Consider the following 23,893-nt stretch of genomic DNA (forward strand, 5'->3'; position numbering starts at 1 on the left):
TTAGCTAATTTAATCTATCTATTCTTAAAAATGATTTTAATAATTTTACTTTTAATTACCTTAGGTTAGGTTTATACCCTTATATTTGATCTAGAAACAGAATTATTAGGATTATCTTATTGTATAATGTAGTAAGTTTTTTTTTGTCCGTAGTCTAAGATTTAACTGCTTAATAGATTGGGTATTACATTTTAGAGAAGGTTCATATAGGTTCTGGGATGATTTATTGCAATTTCTATTGATAGTATTTAGATGGTTTCATGCTATTTTTCTTCCCTTCTCATCCTTTTTGTTTACAAAGCCTCGGATACTAGGGGCTCAGCCTTTAGAAATATATATATTATATTAATTATGTTAAAAATGATTATTTTATATTAATATATTTCTAAAGTTTTTTATTTTAATTACAAATTTCAGTTGAACAATACACTTATTTATTAGAAAAAATGTCATATTATTTTATATAAACATTAAAGGTGTATTTTCCTCAAAATTAACATGAAATATCATGTAAATACATTATAATATCCCGTAATTAATTAATATTAATGTCAATTTTATAATTTTAAGCTTTTTTGAAAAAAAATAATAATGGCGTTTTGATTTTAAAATTTCGGCATCTTTATTCAAAATTTTTAATTGATATAATTTGTAGAAACAATTAAATCCATGTATTTTGCTTAGAATGAATTGTTTACTTGGGTGCAAGACAAACACACACACACACATACACACACATACACACGCTACAATTGATAAAAAGTTATCAATTGCACTCCTAAGGCCATTAAATTGCGATCTAAGGTGCAAAAGTTGCAACCAATTGCTGTGTTAAACATTTTGGCGGCAATTTTCTTCGCAAATTGCCGCTAAAATCAACAGCATGGGGGTAGAACGGAACTATTGCTAAAAGAGAAGGTTATATTTTCTTTTAAAGGGAAAGAGGAACACTTTAATAAAAGGGACTGGGTGAAAACTTGGGGATTTTCTAAGTAAGAGTGTGAGACTAGTCGAAATTGGAACACTAGCGACACCACATCAAACTTGCGGATAAACTTGGCATTTTCTGTTTGTGCCCCACACTAAGCACCAAGACGGCGCGAAATACGAACTTATTTAGTGTTTTACTTATTTTAAGTCAGGTTTGTGAATATTCCAATATTATTTTTTATTTTTTTAGTTATTTTAATCAATATTTTGTAAAAATAATTTTTTTTTGTTTCAGAAAATCAAATTTTGAGGAAGCCTAGTCTTTATCCAGCCCAAAAAAGTCTACGCTTCGAAAAACTGCTTGGCGAGGGGATTTTCGTCAACGTTTGCCGCAATCTCATTGGACGTTCAGCCCCCCCTTAGTCATATATAACCTACACACCCGAGGGGGTGAGGAGAGTGGGGATTCAACACGTATACGAGCCGAAAAAGAGGTGATATAAGGGAGAAAAAGATTGATATAAGGGGAGAAAAAGGGATAAATAAGGAGAGAGAAAGAGAGAGAGGGAGTGAGAGAGACGATCTATCTCTCGGAATTGAGTAAAAATTTGATGTACTACTCCAGTAGTGAGACACAGCAGTGATATAGTGACTATACGTACATTAACATATACATACATATATATATATCTTTTTATATAACATATATATACCATAGTTTTATATCATATAGTTTCAATTTTAGTTATTGTAAAAATATAAAAAGTTATAAAAAACATAGAATAAAAAAGTGATTTTTAAAAAATGTCGCTGCTAAAAGAACATTTTTCGTGATTTCAAAAAAGTGAAAAACAAAAAGTTTATTTTTTGGGAAAGAATAATCTTGTAAGAGTTAAAGAGACCTGTTTCTTGCATAGAGAAACAATTGTAAGAGTCAGAGACACGTACAAATACAAAGCTAAATAAAAATGAATTCTTATTTCGACCAAGGCGGGTTCTATGGACAAGGAGGAACTGCAGGGGCCACCCCCGACTATAGGAACACAGATTAATAGTTTTTTTTTATAAAAAATTTTAAAGCAGCTTAAAAATTCGTCTTAAGTCTTTAGTACATGTTTTTTTTTTCATTTATAAAAAAGTAGATAACTTTGCTTAAAAAAAAAAAATTCCAATTTCTTTTTTTAAAAATAATATACATTTTATTAGTGAAGATATTTAAAATAAAAAGATATATTCAAATCATATTTGCAATCTTAAAAAAATATATCTAACTTTAAAGAATTGCTTTAAGAATTTTTACTACTTGAAACATAAAGGTTAAAAGTTCATTGAAAATTTAATCTATTTTATGTATAAGGCAAAGTTTTTTTTAATATAATGGTAAACCATGAAAACTTAAGTGAAATATTTTTTCAAGTTAAAAAAAACTATAATCTGTTAAGATTTCCCATCGGCCTGGGTGGACTGGGGGGTGTAACAGCCTACAGCCAGCACCAGGCGGCCAGGGCTGTTCAGGACCCAACTGGGGGATATGAGTCTCCGGCTAGCCCTTCCAAATCTTCCCTCTATAGCTCTCTTAGTGACCCTTCTTCTTATAGGCAAAATATTAGATTTTTTAAAATAATTTCTTTTAAGTTCATACTTCCAATTTTGAAAAATCTTTAAAATTTAAGTAATTTTGTTATGTAAGAGATTACATGTAATAAAACTATTTATTTACATCAATTAAAATGATTTAATGTAATTTTAACATAAACAAAACCTTTAATAACATTTGCACCTTATAAACTTGCTCTACAAATTTTAAAAATTTTTACAAAATTATATAAGTTGAAATATGTTTATTTTATTATTATCAAAAACAATTCTATTCAAATTTTCTGTATACTATAATCTAGGACAAATTTTACCATAAATATCGAGCCAATATACAATTTGAAAAAATCAAGAATAAATTAATATAACAGCAAGAAAATTTTTTTTTTAATAATGTTCCATACTCGAAAAATTTTAGGCCATCTGTTTCTAAACTTATAGAATCCATCGAACAGATTAACGTAAAGACGAACAGACAAAAACAAGTTAAAAAGTAGCTACGCTAAAAAAACAATAAAAAGATAGCTATTAAATGTTTTTACTATTATCCATATATAATTATTTAGGATTTACTTTATTACAATTCATTTATGCAATGCACAAATTATTAATTTTTCTGGAGTCCAGCCACTCTTTAACTACAAAGTCGCCGGTTACTTTTTAAAATTGGGGGATTTTATAATTATTGAATCACATGAAAATTATTTAATATAAGAGGGCTGGAGAGTCCATCCCAAAACATTTGTAAAGCTAACCTAAAAATTACAACCAATTTAGACCAATATTTTCTGAGATCTTTTGCTTCTGACAAAAAACCTTACAACTTTATTCTAGCATACTTATTTCTTTTCTTTGTAATCTGTAATGTTAAAAACTTGTTATTGTTCCGCTACTTATATACATTATCGTTCTAGACATCATTGTATCCCAGTTTATAACCATATTATTACCATTATATCTATGCATTTACGATTTTATCTTTTTTTAATGAAACCGTATTTTTAGCAAATTTTCCCTATTTTTTTTGCCCTAATAAAGTTTTATTTAGTAAACATGGCCTAAAATGCTTTAAAAATGCCTTAAATAAAAAATATATGTAAAATGGCAATTTCTATTGACCCCTACTACGTAGATACATGTACATTGTACGTTTTGTTACAATTAAGATTAGCAGATAAGATTTGCATAGTCAGACTTTACTGAAATATTCATTACTAGCGGCTTTGCCCCTAGAGGCCTCTAGGCGTACTTGAAGTGGTGTGGATTAGTTTCGGTTTAGCAGTCAGCGAGATCCTACAGTACAGAAAAACTGGGATCTTGTTACTTTTATATAAGGATTAGAATTATGTACATAAAACGATAAATAATACTAAAAACGTATATCTACATGAACCTTAAAATGTATAGTTTAGTAAAATGTGGCTATAGCATTCTAACATTGTAGATTTATAAACAAGAAAAAAAGGCGATTACAGGCAATTGTGCATTATTTAAAGGGACTGAGAAGTCTATTTTTAAGTTTGGATTTTCCTTATTCTTAAGATACATAGGGTTGATTTCATTAAAGGAATGTAATTATTTTTTTAACATTTATAAAATTCAAATGAAAAAAAAGTTTTCACTATCTTTAAAATTGAGGGGGCCGTATGTTTGCTTAAAAACAAGGACAAAATTTTCTATAAACAGCGCAGCAAAAAATAGCTAAAAACTGATTATACAATATATGTATGTTATAATACAATATAAATTTTCTCAATAAACTTCTTTTAATTGCAAAGAGACTATTTAAAGTTTTAAAATAAATTGTTTTCGAACTTTTAAGGTCCAATAGGCTGACAGACAGACATACCTAGATTTAGAGTAGCTGCGCTATTGCTAAAAAAAGAGTAGAGTATACATACATACATACATACATACGTGCATGCAAGTTATAAAGCCATTAAAGTCTATTATCCAGTCGAAACGGTGTGCGAACATTTTAGCTAACATTAATTTCATATTGCCCCAAAATACATAGATTGACAACTTTTTTTATATATTTTTAAGCACAAGAGTCCATATTTGCTTAAAAATAGCAATACCATAAGCAGCAAAGTAACAAACAATATAAAATATATAAATAGTAAATTATTATGAATTTGAAATAAATTGACGAATTTTTTGCATGTATTGTCGATATATCACTGATTTAGAACACTTCCCTTGATCATGCCTTTGATTTTAATCAAATTATATCATTGATAGAGTATCTGCGCTTCTAAAAATTTGCTAAATTGATAAATTAAACTCTACAATTGTATAATTTTGCTGCTATAGACAGTTTTTTCGCGGACTTAAGAGCACACCACGAGTTTCATTGTAGCCAGCTTTAAACACTTTTATTACCATATAGACCCACTACAACAATCCATAAGGAAAATACAGGGATAGGTTAATAGAAGATAAATCAATCTTCTCAATATATATCAAACTAAATACCTACATGATTCTTTAAACTATACTCTCCGGCGCCATTAACCCTTTTCTTCAAACCCCAGAGTTATACCTCTCTCCCAACTATACCTAACTTATACCAAATTTTTTTTTGGAAAATTTTATGTTTGACTTGATTGGGGTTAGTTTTGTAGTATTGTCATCGGGTTGATTATACTCATACACTTTAATATTTTATTGGCCTATCCCTTTATTCCTTCTATACATCATTGTATTAAGTATAATATATGCATTTACAAACTATTAAAAGAAGTAAAGCCACTCAGTATTTCTTTATTTTCTTTATTGTTGGACGTTCTTTTTTTTAGGTTTTTAGTAGTACATCCTGTTATATGAAAGTTTTTTTGTCTTTATCTTAGGAAATCAATAACTATTGAACTGATTACTTTCTCCATTTTAGTGAATCTTCACATAGGTCTTATGATGGTTTTTTATGCTGTCTTGGTATGTTATTAGGCTAGTTTTTTTGTTCATCCCTTCCCCTTCGAATATGGAGCCCCTAGATGCTAGGGGTGCTGCCACTAGTAAACAAATTCTCTTATTTTATGACAAAATAAATTTTTGTGCTCAAAAATATTTTTTATGGATCTTGTCATCCTTGTTAAAATAGTATGTACACATTTATAGACTTTGAGTATGTAAAAAATTTGATGGTTATATTGTTCTATGAACTTACAGACATTTGCCCATCAGTCATCTATCTATCTTTCTATTTATCTATTGTCTGTCTATTTTTCTGTCTATTTATCTATCTGTTTATCAATCTATCTGGTTGTCTATCTATCTAACAAAATAACTATGTTACTTGTTATTACTTGGATTTTACCACCAGATTTTTTGTTCTCTAATATAGTGAAACTTGCAGAGGGCTGAAAAAACAATTCCTCCATTTTTAACTCACCCGCTCCCCTCCTACTGGATAAACGAACCAGTAAACGAGTTTCATGTTAGTAAGCTAAATTAAAGACAATTTTCCCTCTGTCTTAATATTCACATATATTCTACATCCATTATCTTATACTTTTCACCACTGCTATGTCAGTCATATAAAACACAAAAAAATCTAATATCCCTCCCCCCTGAATAGTAAAATTGAGTGCAAAGAGCAGAACGGCTACCCAATAAAGCCCGACATAGGGGCCACGGGCGGTGGTGTCCCCGGCTGGGGCTCCGGGGGAGTCGGGGGTGCAGTGCGCCCCTCCGTGTGCACCCCTGACATGACCCGGTACACCCCCTCCTCTGTGGATGCGAGGGACAGGGCCTGGATGAATACTTGCTCCTCCCTCAGCGCGGCAGCACAGGTAAACCTTTTTTCGCGCATTTTGGTTAGCCTCTGAATTAAAGAATATTATGGCTACTCTTTACAAAGACATGCTAATGATTTGTCATAAAAAAAAATTAACAGTCTACAGCTTTTATGCAGTTTATCTTATATACACGAAATATACTTTTTAAGGTGTTCATCGTATGTTTTATAGGATATATAACATGACCATATGTCGCTTATACATTAATTTAACTCGTGTTATATAAGTGTGTATATCTATCTATTTAGGTTACCCAGCCCCCCTCCCAGCTTTTATAAGTGTGTATATCTATCTATTTAGGTTACCCAGCCCCCCTCCCAGCTTTTATAAGTGTGTATATCTATCTATTTAGGTTACCCAGCCCCCCTCCCAGCTTTTATAAGTGTGTATATCTATCTATTTAGGTTACCCAGCCCCCCCTCCCAGCTTTTATAAGTGTGTATATCTATCTATTTAGGTTACCCAGCCCCCCTCCCAGCTTTTATAAGTGTGTATATCTATCTATTTAGGTTACCCAGCCCCCCTCCCAGCTTTTATAAGTGTGTATATCTATCTATTTAGGTTACCCAGCCCCCCCCTCCCAGCTTTTATAAGTGTGTATATCTATCTATTTAGGTTACCCAGCCCCCCTCCCAGCTTTTATAAGTGTGTATATCTATCTATTTAGGTTACCCAGCCCCCCTCCCAGCTGCAGCAGCCCTCCCCCCATCAGACTTTCTATCCGTGGATGGCTATAGCAGGTAAGAAAGACATCCATTTTCTATCTTTTTCTTTATATCTGAATATCCTAACTCAGGGGAGGTAGGGAATTGGACTGTAATTTACACTGGTACCCAAAGTTTTTTAAACACGTTCTTTCAGTTTTTATATTTAAAACTTTGGTTACTTATATCTAATTTTGATTAGTTGGTACAAAATAGAAGTGCCTTAACTTTTAAATTTACAGAAGGTATAATTTTGTTTGTAATAATTGGGGTTGTACAAATATGCCAATCTTAAGTTTTATAATATAATTTAAACCTGCCCGAAAATAATCTTTAGTCTTCCCTAAAAAGCTGACAAACCCCAAACTGTCCAGTTTTGAGCAAGACGATTCCTGTGACGTCATATAAAAAGGGAAGGGGGGAAGAAAATCTCTTCCCTTTTCTCCCATCTCTTTTGAAGAGATTTTCTTTCCCCCTTCCCTTTTTCTTTCCCGAAACGTATATGACGTAACTGGAATCGTCTTGCTCAAAACTGGACAGTTTGGGGTTTGTCTAAAAAGCTCAATCTTGTTTAAATATTTCATATGATAACAGAAAAAAGATTCTAGCTCTTTTATATTGGTAAAAATGAAGAAAATTAAAGAAGAATTCTGATGTTTTTATGACTATTAAAATAGCTGGAAATCATAGATGAATATAAAAAGTGTTAATTCAATAATTTCAATTTTACCATGAAAAAAAATCCTTAAAAATAAGAGAAGAATTTTTTTAATAAGAAATAAATGATAAAAAGCAATTACCCGAACTCAACTTGGTTTTCAGAATGAAATAACTTTTTGATATAAAAAAAATTTTACTTAAAAGTAGAAACAGCTGTATGAATAATATCTTTAATTTGAAATGAGAAATTATGACTTCTTTTTCGTGCGAATTAGATTTTTTATAAAGGGACACTCATCCCAAAAATAACCCGAATCCTACCTGGAAATGTTTTTAGCGTCTTAACATTAAAAGAAGCTTTCTTGATCAAGTTTTTTTTTTTTAAATTATATTTAAATTACGTACTTGATATAAAACAAATCCTTTAAAAATTGATATTACGTCCCTTTAGAATTTATAATAAACTAGAGACGAATACGCTGACTTTAAAAGGGACTATTTCATGCAATTTATTCTTAACAAAAGACAGAATCTTGAAAAAATTGATTTGAAGCCTTATATTAGCATTGTATGGGATTTAGGCTATATTTTCGGAAATGCTATGAAGAATTATCAGTCATTTCATTACCACATCCCACAGCTGCTTGAATACAAATTAGTAAATTCTTTGGGGGTTAATCTTTCTTACAAATGTACAAAGAATTTCCGACTCCCATTTAGCATCTAGCTAGCCGAAGAAAGGCTTCAGATCACCTCCAAGACATAAATAATATTTGCTTTAAATTTGACTTTATATTATCTATCTATCCAGGCCAGGGACAGGGGCATGTCAATTGAAGAATATAGGGAGGGAGGAGACATTGCGCTCTACACAAGTCCTCAAAGTTTTATATTAATGTTTTATTATTTGTTGGCTCAACAACTATGAATTTTGATTGGTTGGTTATTTTAGTTGATTGTCCTAACATTTCAACCACAAATTGTAATTTACAAAGGGGTAAATTTGTAAATAATCATCGGGGGTTTACATCAATTTATCGGCTATTGTATTATACCTATTATTTCCTTGCCTTCCACAAGTCAAAAATTACCATTGCATTGTGGCACCTTCCTCCAAAATGGTTATAAATTTTTCTAAAACTTTCAGTTACACCGTAAAGGAGAACTGTATCGGTTCATATAGATCCTACAATATAGACAGATAGTCACACACAAGCTGAAAGACACAGATCCTGTTACTTTTATATAAGGATAAATCAATAATTAACAAAAACTTTACATGTTAGATATAAAATGAAAAATGACAATTATAATGGTTTAAAACAAGGGTGAAAATATCCATTTGTAGTAACTGAAGTAATGATTTAAATTTCTGCGACTGACATTACAGAAGTAAGTAATTTTTTTAACGTCTCTTCTCATGCCGTGGTGACAAAATTACTTGATAAACCAACAAAAATTAATAATAGAATAGCTTCGCTTTTTAAATTGATCCATCTAAAAAATTAACCATTAAAAATGTAACTGAAAGTGTTAGGTTAAGTTAGGTTAGGTTAGAACACATTAATATGGTAATCTTTTTATATATACGTAGCAACCTCATAGTGGTTACATAAATAGTAAATATTTTGTAAATTAATTGAAAGAGAAAGATTAAGAAAAGAATAGAGATGGAAGAATTGATAAAAAGATAGAAAAAGATATAATTGATAGAAAAAAAGAAAATAATTCATATGGATAGATAGAGAAAGATAGTTAGAGAAAAAGGAGGATAGATAAAGAAAAAGAAAGATAGATAGATAGAGAGATATATTAATGATAAATAGATAGATGGAGAGAGAGGAAAAGAGAAAGAAAGTAAAATAGAAAGAGAAGAAAGAGATAGATAGATAGGTTGATAGACATTTTAAAAATTTGAATAAATTCAAACAAATTTCTTTGCAAAATATTGGTTAATCATCTTACCATTCCCTTGCATATGCAGTGCAGTTTTAATTCATTTCTCTGGCTATTAATAGCTTCTAAAATCCTCAACTTCTGCCGGAGATTCTAGAATTTAAAGATCATTAAATGTTCTTTGATAACTTGATAAATTGTATTCTGTATTTATACCATTTTTCTACTTTACCAAGTGTATATAAAAAGTATTTTCTATAGATAAAACAACACTAATTAAAAAAGGCATCCTTTTTATTATTCAATATGAGTAATTTTGTTTATTATAATTGAGGATGTATCTATATATCAATTTATCGTCGATTGTCTTATCCCTTAAGATCACTGCTAAAAATTCTTCTAATCTACTTATCCCCTTATCCCATGTTATTGCTGTTAAAAAAGAGATTAAAATGGCAATAAACGATGTCAAAATAGTTATTTTATACGTTCAGTCGTTTTTTTTCACCGGGGAAATTTGATGTGTGTGTGTTTGTGTGTGTGTGTCTGTGATTAATAAAAAGTGTTGTGTCATAAAGCTAAAACTGCTCTGGTTAGACTGTTTCAGTAATCAAAATTAAAAATCATTAATTTTCAATTCTTCCCTACCTTATATACAGGTTTAAAGGTTAGGTTGGGTGAAGTAAGTTTCAGTAAGGCCCTTAGGGAGATAAACGGACGATAAATTGATATAAATCCACAATGAGGATAAATAAGATTACCCCTTCTGTTGGTTAAAACGTTTGAATACTGCTAGGTTCGAAATAACCAATAAAAATTTAGTAGCACTACCCAAAGTTTTTGATTCAACAAGTAAAGCAATGTAGGTTTAAAACTTTGGGTACCAGTGTAATAAGCATCCAAATGTCCCTTTAAGGGCAATTTTCTGTTTTCACGCTATTTTATTTTTAGCAAAAAAAGTAAATAGTTTGGCTATTTGAAAGCCACGTTCTTTTATATTTTTTTGCGAAAAAGGGAAAAATAAAGACAAGGTTTCTAAAACGATGATCAACCGTAGTGTTACAATAATTAAGCAGGCTAGCTGAAGTACACTGTCTGTTGTGGTATAAGAATAAAGTTTCTTTATGGAACCCGTCCCTCTATCTTGATATAACGGCCATTAAATCAGTATCAATGATATTTTTATACCTTTCACGTTTCCGATACACACACACACACACACAGACACACACAATCACAGGCACAAAGACCAGGGAGGGAGGGGGCATTGGGCTATTTATTACACATGTCCCCAAAGTTTTATGTTACAGTTTTATAATCGTTGCATGGCTCAACAACTTTGGGGTCAGTAGGAGGGGAGGAGTTAAGGTAAAGGGGTGGTTGGGGGGATCGTTATTTTAGCCAGTTTAACTTTATTAGAGTTAATGATAATCTGATAAAAATTAGCATCGCTAACCTTGATATAACCATAATATGTATATTGTATATGTTTTTTATTATTTTATACGGATTATAATATATTAAAGATTATGTAATAAACCACTCAAGAAGTTACATTAAAACAAGGATGATAGCTTTTACAAAAGCAAAGCTTAAAACCACTACGAAAGTTCTCAGGAAAGGAGGTTAAATTGTAAATTTCGATGTCACTAAAAATTTTATGAACACGTTATCTTATTTGTTGAATCAAAGTTTGGATACTTTTTTTGAATTTATTTTGTTGGTTGTCTAAACTTTCAACCAATAGTATTAACCTACCGAAGTTAATTTATTAACATCAGTATGTCTTATCCATTAAAATCCCAGAAATTTGAAAACACACATACATTATTTTCAGAAAAGCTGCGCTTTAAAAAACTATATTAGTACTAATAATTCATAAATTAAGCAATGAAAAAATTTCTAACGAACCTTTTTTGATTGTTGTTTAATATATTTATGAGGGTATTAGTATAATAAATTTGTATCTTTCATAATTAGCTAGCCACAAGTTTAAGAAGCGAAGAATTTTTTACTCAAGTTAAAACTGTTTTGCCTATAACTTTTAATATTAATATTTGAACTGCAAACCCGTTGATGGGCTGGGGTCCCAAATTATTTCAAAATAAGGAGGGGGTGGGGTTATAATATTTGTCCAAATCAGGTTTAAGGCTATTTGTGGAGGAGATAAGCCACTCAATTGTATGAGGGCTCTTTTACTCGCAAAAATTATAAATATAAACTTGTTTCATTTTACAGCTTTTTATAAACACTTCAAAAAAAGAAAAGTATTATCATTTTCTCATAAAATCACCAAGAAAGTATGCATTTGACTGTAAAAGCTGCTTTAGTCTAATTTAGGTTTAATATAGAAATAAAAATTAAATAATTAACAAGACTTTAATAAAGAAATAAATAGCTCAAAACCATCCTATGACTTGTGTGCCGCTTCCCTAAGATTGAGAACTAAATAGGTTCAGTGGTTATCGAAATCCTAAGCTACAAACAAAAAAAAACTTACTAATATAACAGGATAAGAATCTTTTTAAATGCTTTATTTTTTCTTTTCTTGCTAAAAAAAATGTTCGTTTTTATTGCCTTTTTTACGGTTTACGGGGATTAACAAAATCGGTCATTATCTTTGCTTTATAGAGTTAGTGTATGAAACAACCAAAAATGTTTGATAAAGTTTGCAATTAAATTTTGAGAGCAATCACAATTAAAACATTTTTCATAACAGCAATAGTATTATAGACAGCTTTCCGTGGATCCAAAATAAATTATAAGATTAAAACCAGTTTTGTTATCCCCGAGAGTCCGAAGGCCCGGGCTACAAAACTGGTTTAATTCAAGCGTGTTAATCGGTTTCGTAGCCAAAAATAGTTTTCTTTATTCGAAGGTAATGTCAATGAAATATTTTTTTCAAGTTCTAAGTCAGGGTTAAATAGCAGAAAAAATGCAATCAATAGTAGGAAAACTATAGGTATTGATTGCAATGAAATTATTCAATATATTTTTTTTTAAATTGGCATTTTTCAGTTTTAATTTTACTTCGTTGCTAAAACGCCTTTATTGACACGTAATTGTAAAAAGAAATTCTTTTTTAGATATTTATTGGGTTTACCTTTTTAAACATCGAACATTGACGTTAAAGTTGTTTTCGATGGGTCGCGCGAAGCGCTCGACTCATAATCTTCTGTCGTTTTACCTCCCAATACACATACCTACAACCACATCTTATCTTACCTATTAGTTCATAACTATCAAAATGGCTGTGTTAGAGGTTTTAATAAACACACATCCAAAACTTTTTTTAAAAATCCGAACAGACAAAGATCATATCGATATGAATTTTTAGGAGCGATGAAATCTAGTTTTTAAATAACTTTTTTGAATTATTTTTTATTATGAATGCATGTTTATATTACATAAAATCTTGTAAAAGACAAATTAATTGAAAATCATAGATGAAAAAAAGCCATTTATTAGTCATTAATTAAAAATAATGATAAGGGGAGAGTATACTATTTAAAAACCTGTCCCCCAGTCAAACAGCAAGCCTTAAAATTTATTTTTCAATCGTGATCAAAGTGCGATTAGATGCCCTTTTTTAGGCCTAGGTGGACCTACAAATTAACAAAACTGAGCTCATAGCAATGTAATTTATAATCTTAATTTTAATATACAAAGGAATAGTATACATATAACTAACAATTTATATTTTAATCATGCAACGTTTTTGTATATTTTATCATTTTAAAAGAATATAAATCCCCCAAAATTTAAACGACTTATATGCTCTGTTATTGATTTTTGTAATTTTTAGGGACATTTTTCCAACTAATAAATCGAATAAATTATATTAGTTTAAAACAAAGAGGTGAAATAGATGAAGAATTTTATTATTCTGACTTGCAAATATATTTATTTATTAAAAGTATACTAACGTTTTCTTTTACTTCTTTTTGTAGCCTTAAACCTACCCATAGGAAATACCACAATTCCGCGAGAATTTTGGCCGTTTATAAGATCTTTCTAGACACACATATATATGTGAGGATATTGTGTATAAGTTTCTTATATAACTTATCACTTAAAAAGTATAAATACATTGCAAAAAATTTGCAACAGTTTTGCAAACAGATTGTAAATGTAAAATTTGCACTGTAAAATTTCATTTTATGCTTCCTCCCTTGTTAAGCCTATAATAGAATTGGAAAAGTGTTCTGAATAATAATATGAAGGGTATACAGAGAGGTGCTTTAAATATAAATTAGGAATAGTTAGAATGCCATGGCCACAAACAGGCGCAACTCATAGTCATAACCAATCATAGTTAGGACTTACAAATAAAAGTCGTGCAATCAAAGGGTGGATCGTATGAAGGCCATTTGACCATTAAAACATGCACTGTTCACCATTAAGCAAACTTTGGTTCAGAGATACACCTTAATCATGATTCAGATTCGTGGAGTAAAGCCAAAAGAATAATAGCCCCAAACCTGTCTTAGGTAATAAAAATTCCCTAACATTTACAAGTTAAGAGCTGTTTTAAAGATCTTTTGGAACATAAAAGTGCCAAAAGCTTATATGCATCCAACCAATCTTTTTATTAAGAAAACTTATCCTTATTCCCTGAAATGATATTTTTTAGTCACTAATTGATGGAATTTGTCAACACTCTAGGACTAAAGAACAATTGATTAAATTAAAAATTGATTCTATCAAAGTGAAATGCAATTTCTAATGAAGGATATAAATGCGGCAAAATATTAAGACTCTAAAGTTTAAGCGCAGCAGTAACCAACAACTAAATTAATATGAAAATATATTTAATAATTTTAACTGATTCTATCGTGATTTTGGGGGCAGTGCTTTATAGTAAAGACTAGCGGCTTTGCCCCAAGAGGTATAATTACATCTTCTATTACTTACCCAGCAGAACGGATCACAAATTTTCGCACCTACTCAGCAGGAAAACATTTTCTCGATTAAATAACGAATTCGCAAAATTCGTAAAAAAATAGTCTAATGTGTTCTCTCAAGAAAATTACTACTGGTGCTGCTCATAGTCTAATGTATTCTCAAGAAAATTATCTTTTTTTTTTGGGAGGGGGGGGGTAAATTTTTATTTTTGGGGGGGTTGGGGGTGTCCCACCCCCCAAGAAAGTAGCTTAAAACCACCACAGGACCGATAGGTATATACCCTGAAGAGTAGAATCCAATCGGTTCAGTGGTTACCGAGATCTTAAGCTTCAGACGGACGGACAGACGGACGGACGGACGGACAGACAGACATCAAGCTACTTTGTATTATAGATTACCTTTTAGTCTGCCCCAAAATTATTTAGATTTTTTTCGCCTGTTTGCTATACCTTATTCCTGATTTAAGTTTAAACTAAACATTTTTTCATGTCCTGTAAAATTTATATTTCAGCCACTTTTCTTTTAGTTTTTGGAAAACTCAAAAAGAAAGCTTTATTTCAATTCTTTGTTTTGAATGCACAGATTTGATTTAATGATTTACAAAAAATTATTAAGTTTTTGCCTGTCTTTATTAGATATCTAAATTTTAAAGCTAAATTTGATTATCATATAAGAATGTGTTATACATATTAATGTGAATTTTTAATAAGAGCGAAGCTAATATTTATACAATTATCCGTTTGTCCCATTTAAAGGAAAATAATATAAATTTACTTTTATGTTTCATTTTAAAAACAAATCTTTTGACATTAATTGGTGACAAAAAAGGTGAATATTTCTAGCATTGTTATTGCTGCTGTATTCATGGAAAAATTTGTCCTTGAAATTCATTGAATATTGTTGATAAAGGAGTTCCAAAGTTAATATACCTGTCAAATATTAACTGATTTATAATCGGAGGTTTCTGTAGACTTTCAAACTTTAATTTGGAAGAATATAACAATGCCTTAATCCTTTAAAAGTATCTAACTTAAAATTTTTAAATAGTTATTTAACGCATCGTACTATAGACAGCTTTTGGTGGATATTAAAATGAAAAAATTTTAGATTTAAACCAGTTAGATCCGAAGGGCCGTAGACCCGGGTTAACAAAACTGATTTCTATTTTAATATTTGTGGAAAATTGTCTGCAATACGATACTATACATGATTTTAGTCAATACCATCGAGGTTCAAGCATTATTACCAGCAGAAATCAATTAGTTTGGGATAATGGATTCAAATTAATATAACATTGTCCTATCCCTAATTTTAACTTTAAATTCAATAAGTAAATGGCACGCTTGAAATATTATAAATCTAATAATTCTTTATGATATTAGCATAAGGATTTTCCCAACAGAAAAACTTTTCCCTTCCAACTTATCAGACAGTCAAAATTACAATAACGAACGCTCATTTTGATGAATCTTAAATTTCATTGAAGGCATGTAATGGTCTTATTAAAGGGGAAACGTCGACTAAAGAAATAGAAAAAAAAACTATGTAGGGCGCTTTTCATCCTTCTAAATTTTTCCCATGTTCCGAAAAATGCAGGATAGCTAAAACTGTTTCCACAATCTATTCTTTTTTTTGAATAAAAATTGTAAACCTAAATAATTTTGCTACATTATTTTAATTTTGAGATACAGGGATATATCAATGGAAGATCCTTTCTCAAGTCAATAAAATTAGCAGCTTAATTCAACATTTTTAAACTAAAATCTATTAGTATTGCTATTTTAAAATTTACTGTTTTTTCAAAACATTGGGAAGTCAAAAAAAGACTTTGCAAGGAAAGAAGGGCAAAAAAGCCATTAAAAAATTCTCAATAAGATTGGGTCAAAGGGTTGAAGGCAATAAAAACCCTTTTTTTTCTGGATTTAATTCCTTTCAAAAATCCAATTCTTTCAGGCGAAGCTGCTCTTCAATAAGATTCTGAGTCTGTATGTACGGCTAAGTCCGTAAAAATCTTCTCTCCCCACCCCCCTATACGTATTATCCGGGGGGTAAAATTTACAATGTTTTAATAATAACTTCCCCTAGATTTTTTGGGAGGTGGGGGGAGGGGGGGGGGGGAGAAATATCATCCACATTTTCTCCCCCCTTCCAAAGTTGGATGTCCTTTAAGCAAAGCTTATTATCCCATTAATGACAATAGGGTCTTAAACGACGCACAAATTCAAACCTATACTATCACTCTATTTTTTTATGATGTCCTTTTTAAATGTTTGTAAATAACTGAATAGAGCTTCAAGTTTTGTCCTCTACATTGCTTGGGCTCTCACTTAATTCGATGACCAGATGAAATCATATTTTCATGGCAGAGGTGGAAAAAATAGGAAAAAATTTCCACACCAGGTCTAACTTTTTTCTATTAATGAATTAAAACATACTTATTTATAATTAATTATAGCATTTATTATATGTTTTTAGTTTCTGCTAAGTTTTCTTTAATTTTAGTTAGTTTACATACTTTTTTTTGATAATTTGTTGTGCGTCGTATTCGACGCATTCGGACTAATCATTTTAGCCATTGCGTCCTTTTTGACCTTATAGGACTAATCATTTTAGAATTTTACTGTATAATCTCCTATAATCTGCTAGTTGCTTCGCCCCTAACCTCTAGGGTGGGTGGGGGATGTCAGGAAAATAGCACAAAACCATCCCAAGGTGTTTATAAAGCTTCCCTTATAAGTAAAACCAATTCAGACCCGCAATTTCTGTAATATTTGGCTTGAGACAAAAAACCTTACTACTTTTTAGTATGGAATACAATACAAGTAGCGGCTACGCCCCTAGAGGCATCTAGGGGCCCTTAGGTTGCAGGGGGAGTCAAATCCCCTCTTTCAATTACAATTATTTAAAAAAAATTTTTTTTTTAATTTTGGGGTTTTTTATTTTCTAGGGGTGATTTCTCTCGGGATGGTGGTGGTACCCTCCTTCAAAATAGCTATAAACCTTACCAGGACCTAGTAGAAGCTACCATAAAACGGAGCACCATATAGGTTCAGTGGTTAGCAAGGTCCTTCGGTACACTACACACACAAAGACATACCATAACCTGTTACTTTATTTTAAGGATATAAAAATAGTAGCGCAGATAATCTACAACTAGGGTCTGTCTGTACGTCCACCTGTCTATAATTGTATCCAAATAAATAATAGCTACCTTACAACTAGGGAATGTATGTATGTCTGTCTATATATCAAAATTACAGCCAATTAAAGACTGTAAATATGTTTATACTTCTGTAATTTTTATTGCAGCCTAGCTGTTAAGGTATTCATAAAAATAGCGCAGATACTCTACAATTATGGTCTGTCTGTATATACGTCCGTATGTATACATACAATTGCATCCAAATAATTAACAACTACTCTACAACTAAGAAATGTATTTGTTAGGGATCTAAAGTAATAAGTCAATGGCCGATAAATTGATGTACTTACTCAGGGCTATTATACCATAAAATCTTTCTGTAGATTACATTTAGTGGTTGAAACATTTGGACACTTAACTTAATAAACCAACCAATCAAAATACAAATACAATTCCCCAAAGTTGGCAAGACAACAAATAAGAAAAAGTTATTATAAAACTTTGGGGACTAACAGGGGCTGGGAGGGGGGGCGAGGGTTTGTCATGTATTGGGTTGTTCAATATAATTGTCGACAAAATCATATTTCTTAGCTAAAGCATTGTAATAGAGTGAAAGGATACCTCTCTGTGTATCTGCTTAACTGATATGCTTCTTTTTTTACTTTGTAGCTTCTCATAGGTCCTGGGAAGGTTTATAACTATTTTTGGGGAGGTTACCTTCACCCTCCAAAGAGAAATCGCCCCTTAAAAAAGACCTCGCAACACAAGAAAAAATAGAATAAACTAAATGAAATTAATTCTTTTTAAATCTAAAATAAAAAACATTGTTTTTGAATTCAATGACCTCTTCCCATCTCAAGTGCCCCTAAAGGCCTCTAGAGGCGTAGCCACTGGTACCAAATAATTATATTCTGAATTGTTTTATACAGACGAATGGACGTACAGACAGACACTGATTGTAGAGTATCTGTGTGATGTATCCTTATAATAAAGTAACAGGATATACATTCTACATGTGTCTGTGTGTACTAAGGGATCTCACTAACCACTGAACCGATATGGTTCTCCTTTACATTGTAGCTTCTCATAGAACCTGGTAAGGTTTATAATTATTTTGGGGGAGAGTACCACCACCCTCCAAAGAGAAATCGCCCCTTTAAAAAGACCCCCCAAAGAGAAATCGCCAACACAAAAAAAATAGAATTAACTTAATTAAATTAATTCTTTTTAAATCTAAAACAAAAATATTGTTGTTGAATTCAATGACCTCTCCCCATCTCAAGTGCCCCTAAAGGCCTCTAGGGGCGTAGCTACTAGTACCAAATAATTATATTCTGAATTGTTTTATACAGACGAATGGACGTACAGGCAGACACTGATTGTAAAGTATCTGTGTTATGTACATCCTTATAATAAAGTAACAGGATATACATTCTATATATATGTGTCTGTGTGTACAAAGGGATCTCACTAACCACTGAACCGATATTATTCTCCTTTACATGGTAGCCTTTCATAGGACCTGGTAAGGTTTATAACTATTTTGGGGGAGAGTACCACAACCGCCCTAGGAGAAATCACCCCTAGAAAATAATAAACCCCTCTCAAAATTTTTTATAAATTTTTCTCTAAAAACTGTAATTAAAAGAGGGTGTTTGACTCACCCCCACTCCAAGGGCCCCTTAATGCCTCTAGGGGCGTAACCGCTGCAAGTATTGTGTTCCATACTATAAAGTAGTAAGGTTTTTGTCTGAAGCTAAAGATTATAGAAATTTCGGGTCTGAATTGGTTTTACTTACCAGGAAAGCTTTATAAATATCTTGGGATGGTTTTATGCTATTTTTCTGACATTCCCCACCCACCCTAGAGGTTAGGGGCGAAGCAACTAATAGATTATACAGTAAAGGCCTAAGATGATTAGTCCGATATGGTACATAATAGACGCATGGGAAAAATGATTAGTCCGAATGCGTCGGAAACGACGCAAAAAAAAAACTTCTTTGGTATGCCACAAATCAAAAAATCTAAAAATACAAATGTCTTACAATCCCTTAAGGAAGCTGTGTTTAAAATTTCAAGCGATTCTGACGACAGGGGGGAAGTTCGGCACTAATGGGTTATTATAGTAGCTTCACTTCAACACTTTTTATTTTTTATTGTAGCTTTGCTTTTATGGTTGTTGTCATCCTTGTTATTTGGATTTAATTCTTCTCAAACAGTCTGAAAAAAGCACTTAATGGTGCACTAAAAATATATATTATACCATTTTTTTTATCTTTTTAATCCTATGAAATATTTTTACACTCCTTAAGTTATTTTTACATCAATAAAATTAATTGTAAATAAAAAACAAGAATGCCAACATTCATTACTTGAAAATCAGCTTAAAATTAGTTTATAGTAGATGCTTATTAATTTCAGTATTTCCAAAGCCAATACCATACAAATGGCATAATGACCAATAATATGTTAATAAAATATCAGTTTTAAGCTTAACAAGGAATATATTGATAGTTTGCAGCCACCCTGATTTTAATGGTATTTTAGTAAGGTCTAAGGAGTCTTTTATTAACCAAATTTAGATCCAAATTTAACTAAATGTGAATCGGGCACGAAATCGATATAGAAATTGACTGATCTAACAAAACCCAAAATTATAAGTTAAGCCATAGAAAAAACTTATTGTAAAATATCTTGGGTTCTTGAGTTTTTATGGTATTTAAACTTAACTTGGGTTATTTTGCAGCATATAAATACAGGGATCTAAAGGGATAAGAATGGTTGATAAATTTATAAACATCCCAAAAGATGATACAGATTAATGCTCCTCCTATAGATTACAATTAATGGAAACGTTTGGATACTCCATTCAATAATTCAAACAATCAAAAGTCCCCAAAGCTGTTAAGTCAACGAGTAAGAAAACGTTATCATAAAAATGTTGTGACTAGTGTAATAAACAGCCCATTGTCCCCTCCCTTTCTGGCAACTTTGTGTAAAATACTTTTGTTTCAAATGATACATCACTTATCCCAATAAACTTAAAGTTGAAGTCTTTGTGTGCCCTGTTCTACTTGATTTATTTTTCATTAAATTAGGCCATACACAAATGCAGATTTGCAACTGTCCCCGCTTTGCAAATTTAAAATCATCAAATTTTAAAGTTTTAAGAACAAGAATATGATAATTATTAAAAGCACATCTTAATTAACTTAAATATTCTTTATAAGTCACCAAACAACATTAATTGAAAGGCAGGGACATCGTACTGTACCCAAAGATTTATGTAATTATAAACCTTATTTTATTCGTTGGCTCAAAATCTTAAATTTTAATTTGTTGCTTTCATTATACTTTTGTCCAAACTTTTCAACCAATAATTTAAAGTACAGAAGCGTTATTTAGGGGTGTATTTTTTTCTAATACTTTAAACCAAATAGGTTAAGAATTCAAAATAATCTTTGTATAAATTATGGAGAAGCTTCAAGTTGAAAACTCGCGAACATTTAGTCATATTAATTGACAGTTTTGAGAGTAATAAATCCATATTTGTTTAATTAATTGCTCAACATAAATACTCTTAAAAATAACATAAAAAAGATTTTTTATCTATTATTGGATGTTTAAATAGGTTTCTTCTAAGATCTTGTAAACGACGCTCGAAAATTGTTTTCATAGAGGACAGGTTTTAAGCTATTATGCTTAAGAGGGGTGGGGATGTGGGGTTGGTGCGGTGAAGTTAGAAAACCCATAAAATAACCTACAAAAAAGGTGCCCGCTCCCATAAATATTAATTTGATAAGATTATATTAAATTTTTAAAATATTTGAAAATTTTACAGTATTTAATAAAAACGATCAATTAAACTGATAAAAAATGCAAACTAATATCATAAAAGCATCAAATTTATGTACTCTAAAAAATTAAAAATTTTCAAATTAAAAAATATTAATATTGTAATTTTATTTTACCAATTTTTATAGAGGAATAAGAGAATGGCCAATAAATTTGTATAAATCCCCACTGATGATACACAAAATTACCTATTTTGTAGATTACACTTAGTTGTTAAAATGTTTTGACACCTAACTAAATGATCCATCCAATCAAAACTCAATAACATTTCCCAAGGTTGTTAAACCAACTTATAAGAAAACGTTATTATAAGACTTTGGGGACTAGTGTAATAAACAGCAAAATGTCCCCTTCCTTCCTTAATAAATTTTATAACTAAATTCCAATTTTTTACAGTATATTACATCTATATTTTTAGCCGCAAAGCTTTAAATATTAATATTTTAATACAATGCTTTTAATTGCATTTGAAAAATGTTTTTTTTATTAAACAAATTAGATACATAAATTATTATTAATAAAACAAGTATTACTTTAAAATTACAACCTTTCCTTTCCTTTTAATATCCGCTGAACACTGTCTTTAATACGATACGATAATTTACTATTATTAGGGCCCTATTGTGGCTTTGATAACTGTTAAAAATTAGTCTTGAAAAACACCTTTTTGCCCACTTTAGTTTAGTCCAAACTATTTTAAACTCCTAACTTGAAATAAATTCCTAACTAGTAAAGATCTACTTTAAAACAATAAATTATTTAAGGAAACGTATAAATCAAAATTTTGACCTTTCTGTCTTTTTCATTCATTAACGACAAGACTTTAAAGTTTAGATTTTTATCAAGAACGAAATATTGCTAAGTTGAAAATTAAATGCTTTTAAAAATCTTTCTAAAAGAGGCAAGTGGACAGGGTTTCGGTAATAACTCTAGTTCTGATAAATACTCTTCAATATTTTGATAGTCCCCCTTTGTTGCTCATTAAATTGTTTTTATCATTTCTTAAAAACTTAAATCTATGTCTCTTACGTTCTAACTTCTAATTTATTAAAGAAGGTGTATCAACTTTTTCATATTTTATTTAAGATAGCTAGCCGGCTCTTTTAGTAAGTAGTAGATGTAAAATTTTTCATAGAATTCAGATATGCAATCGGTTTTTTTGTAGACCTCTTATTTTTTAAGTAATTTAAGTTTTTAAAAAAAAATAATTAAGTCGGTTTTAAGGTACTAAAACGCAACAAAATAACAGAAGAAAATGGCCAGTATGAACAAAAATAGTAAGATCTTTAATTTGACACCTTACTTTTAAAATTCTGTTGAGTAATTATTGAAAAAATAAATTTTTTTAATCTCGGTTTAATAAAAACTTTAAACCTAAATATTTTATCAAACAGACATAAAAAATATGGGTTCATATATACCTTTAGAATCAGAAAAATATTACGAATCCATTCTAAGCAAAATTGAAAAAGTTTTAAAAAATTGTAATAAAAAATAAAAAGTTTATTTTAAGAATTGTAACTACTAAACTAGCCAATCACAAATCGCGAAAATTGACGAATCGCGAAGCTTAACCTATAAAGTTAACCAATAGAATTGCCAAAAAAAAAGGAGAACGTTCATACAATATATACAATAGATACTACAATAAATATAGTGATATTACAGAACATGTAAAGAATGAAAAATTATGAACAAATATGCATCAGTCTGTTTATAAACTTCAAAACAATGCAGTTAAAAATACATTATTGTTTCTTGTGTTTAAAAAATATCTGCTACATTGCATTGTCTTTTGTTTAGGTTTTATTCAGGTTTTATTCAAGCTAACCCTTTAAAGCCGAAAATTATGATTCTTAAAATAAACTTATATTTTTTATTTTAGTTTTATAAAAGTTTTTCAATTTTGCTTAGACTGGATTCGTATTATTTTTCTCATTCTAAAAGTATATATGAACACATACTTTTTATGCCTGTGAGAGGATATTTTTAATTTCAAAGTTTTGATTAATCCGAGGTTAACAAAATAGATTTTTTCAATAATTACTTAACAGAATTTTAAAAGTAAGGTGTCAAATTAAAGATCTTACTATTTTTGTTCATACTGGCCATTTTCTTCTTTTATTTTGTTGCGTTTTAGTACCTTAAAACCGACTTAATTATTTTTTTAAAAAACTTAAATTACTTTAAAAATAAGAGGTCTACAAAAAAAAACCGATTGCATATCTGAATTCTATGAAAAATTTTACATCTACTACTTACTAAAAGAGCCGGCTAGCTATCTTAAATAAAAAGTGAAAAAGTTGATACAACTTCTTTAGAAGCTTACGTATCTCATTTATTAAGGAAAGAGCAAAATTCATCCATGATGTATGTTATTTTAATCAATTTCCAATTTAGACAAT

General features: G+C 30.3%; 1 protein-coding gene across 2 annotated transcripts in view; it reads left to right on the top strand.

The window, feature by feature from the left end:
- The window catches only part of LOC145326798 (homeotic protein ultrabithorax-like), a 124,624-nt gene that overhangs the window by 43,309 nt on the left and 57,422 nt on the right, over nt 1-23,893 (top strand). Inside the window, exons 2-5 of one of the 2 annotated variants that reach the window (XM_080170211.1) lie at nt 1,226-1,967; nt 2,371-2,528; nt 6,107-6,320; nt 6,994-7,066. In XM_080170211.1, coding sequence (XP_080026337.1) covers nt 1,899-1,967; nt 2,371-2,528; nt 6,107-6,320; nt 6,994-7,066 — 514 coding nt within the window. In that variant the 5' untranslated portion in view covers nt 1,226-1,898. The remainder of the gene's footprint in view (nt 1-1,225; nt 1,968-2,370; nt 2,529-6,106; nt 6,321-6,993; nt 7,067-23,893) is intronic. The other variant, XM_080170212.1, reaches the window with a different exon arrangement.

This window comes from Acartia tonsa, chromosome 8, assembly GCF_053477335.1.
Source record: "Acartia tonsa isolate MP-2025a chromosome 8, ASM5347733v1, whole genome shotgun sequence".
Taxonomy (NCBI): Eukaryota; Metazoa; Arthropoda; class Copepoda; order Calanoida; family Acartiidae; genus Acartia; species Acartia tonsa.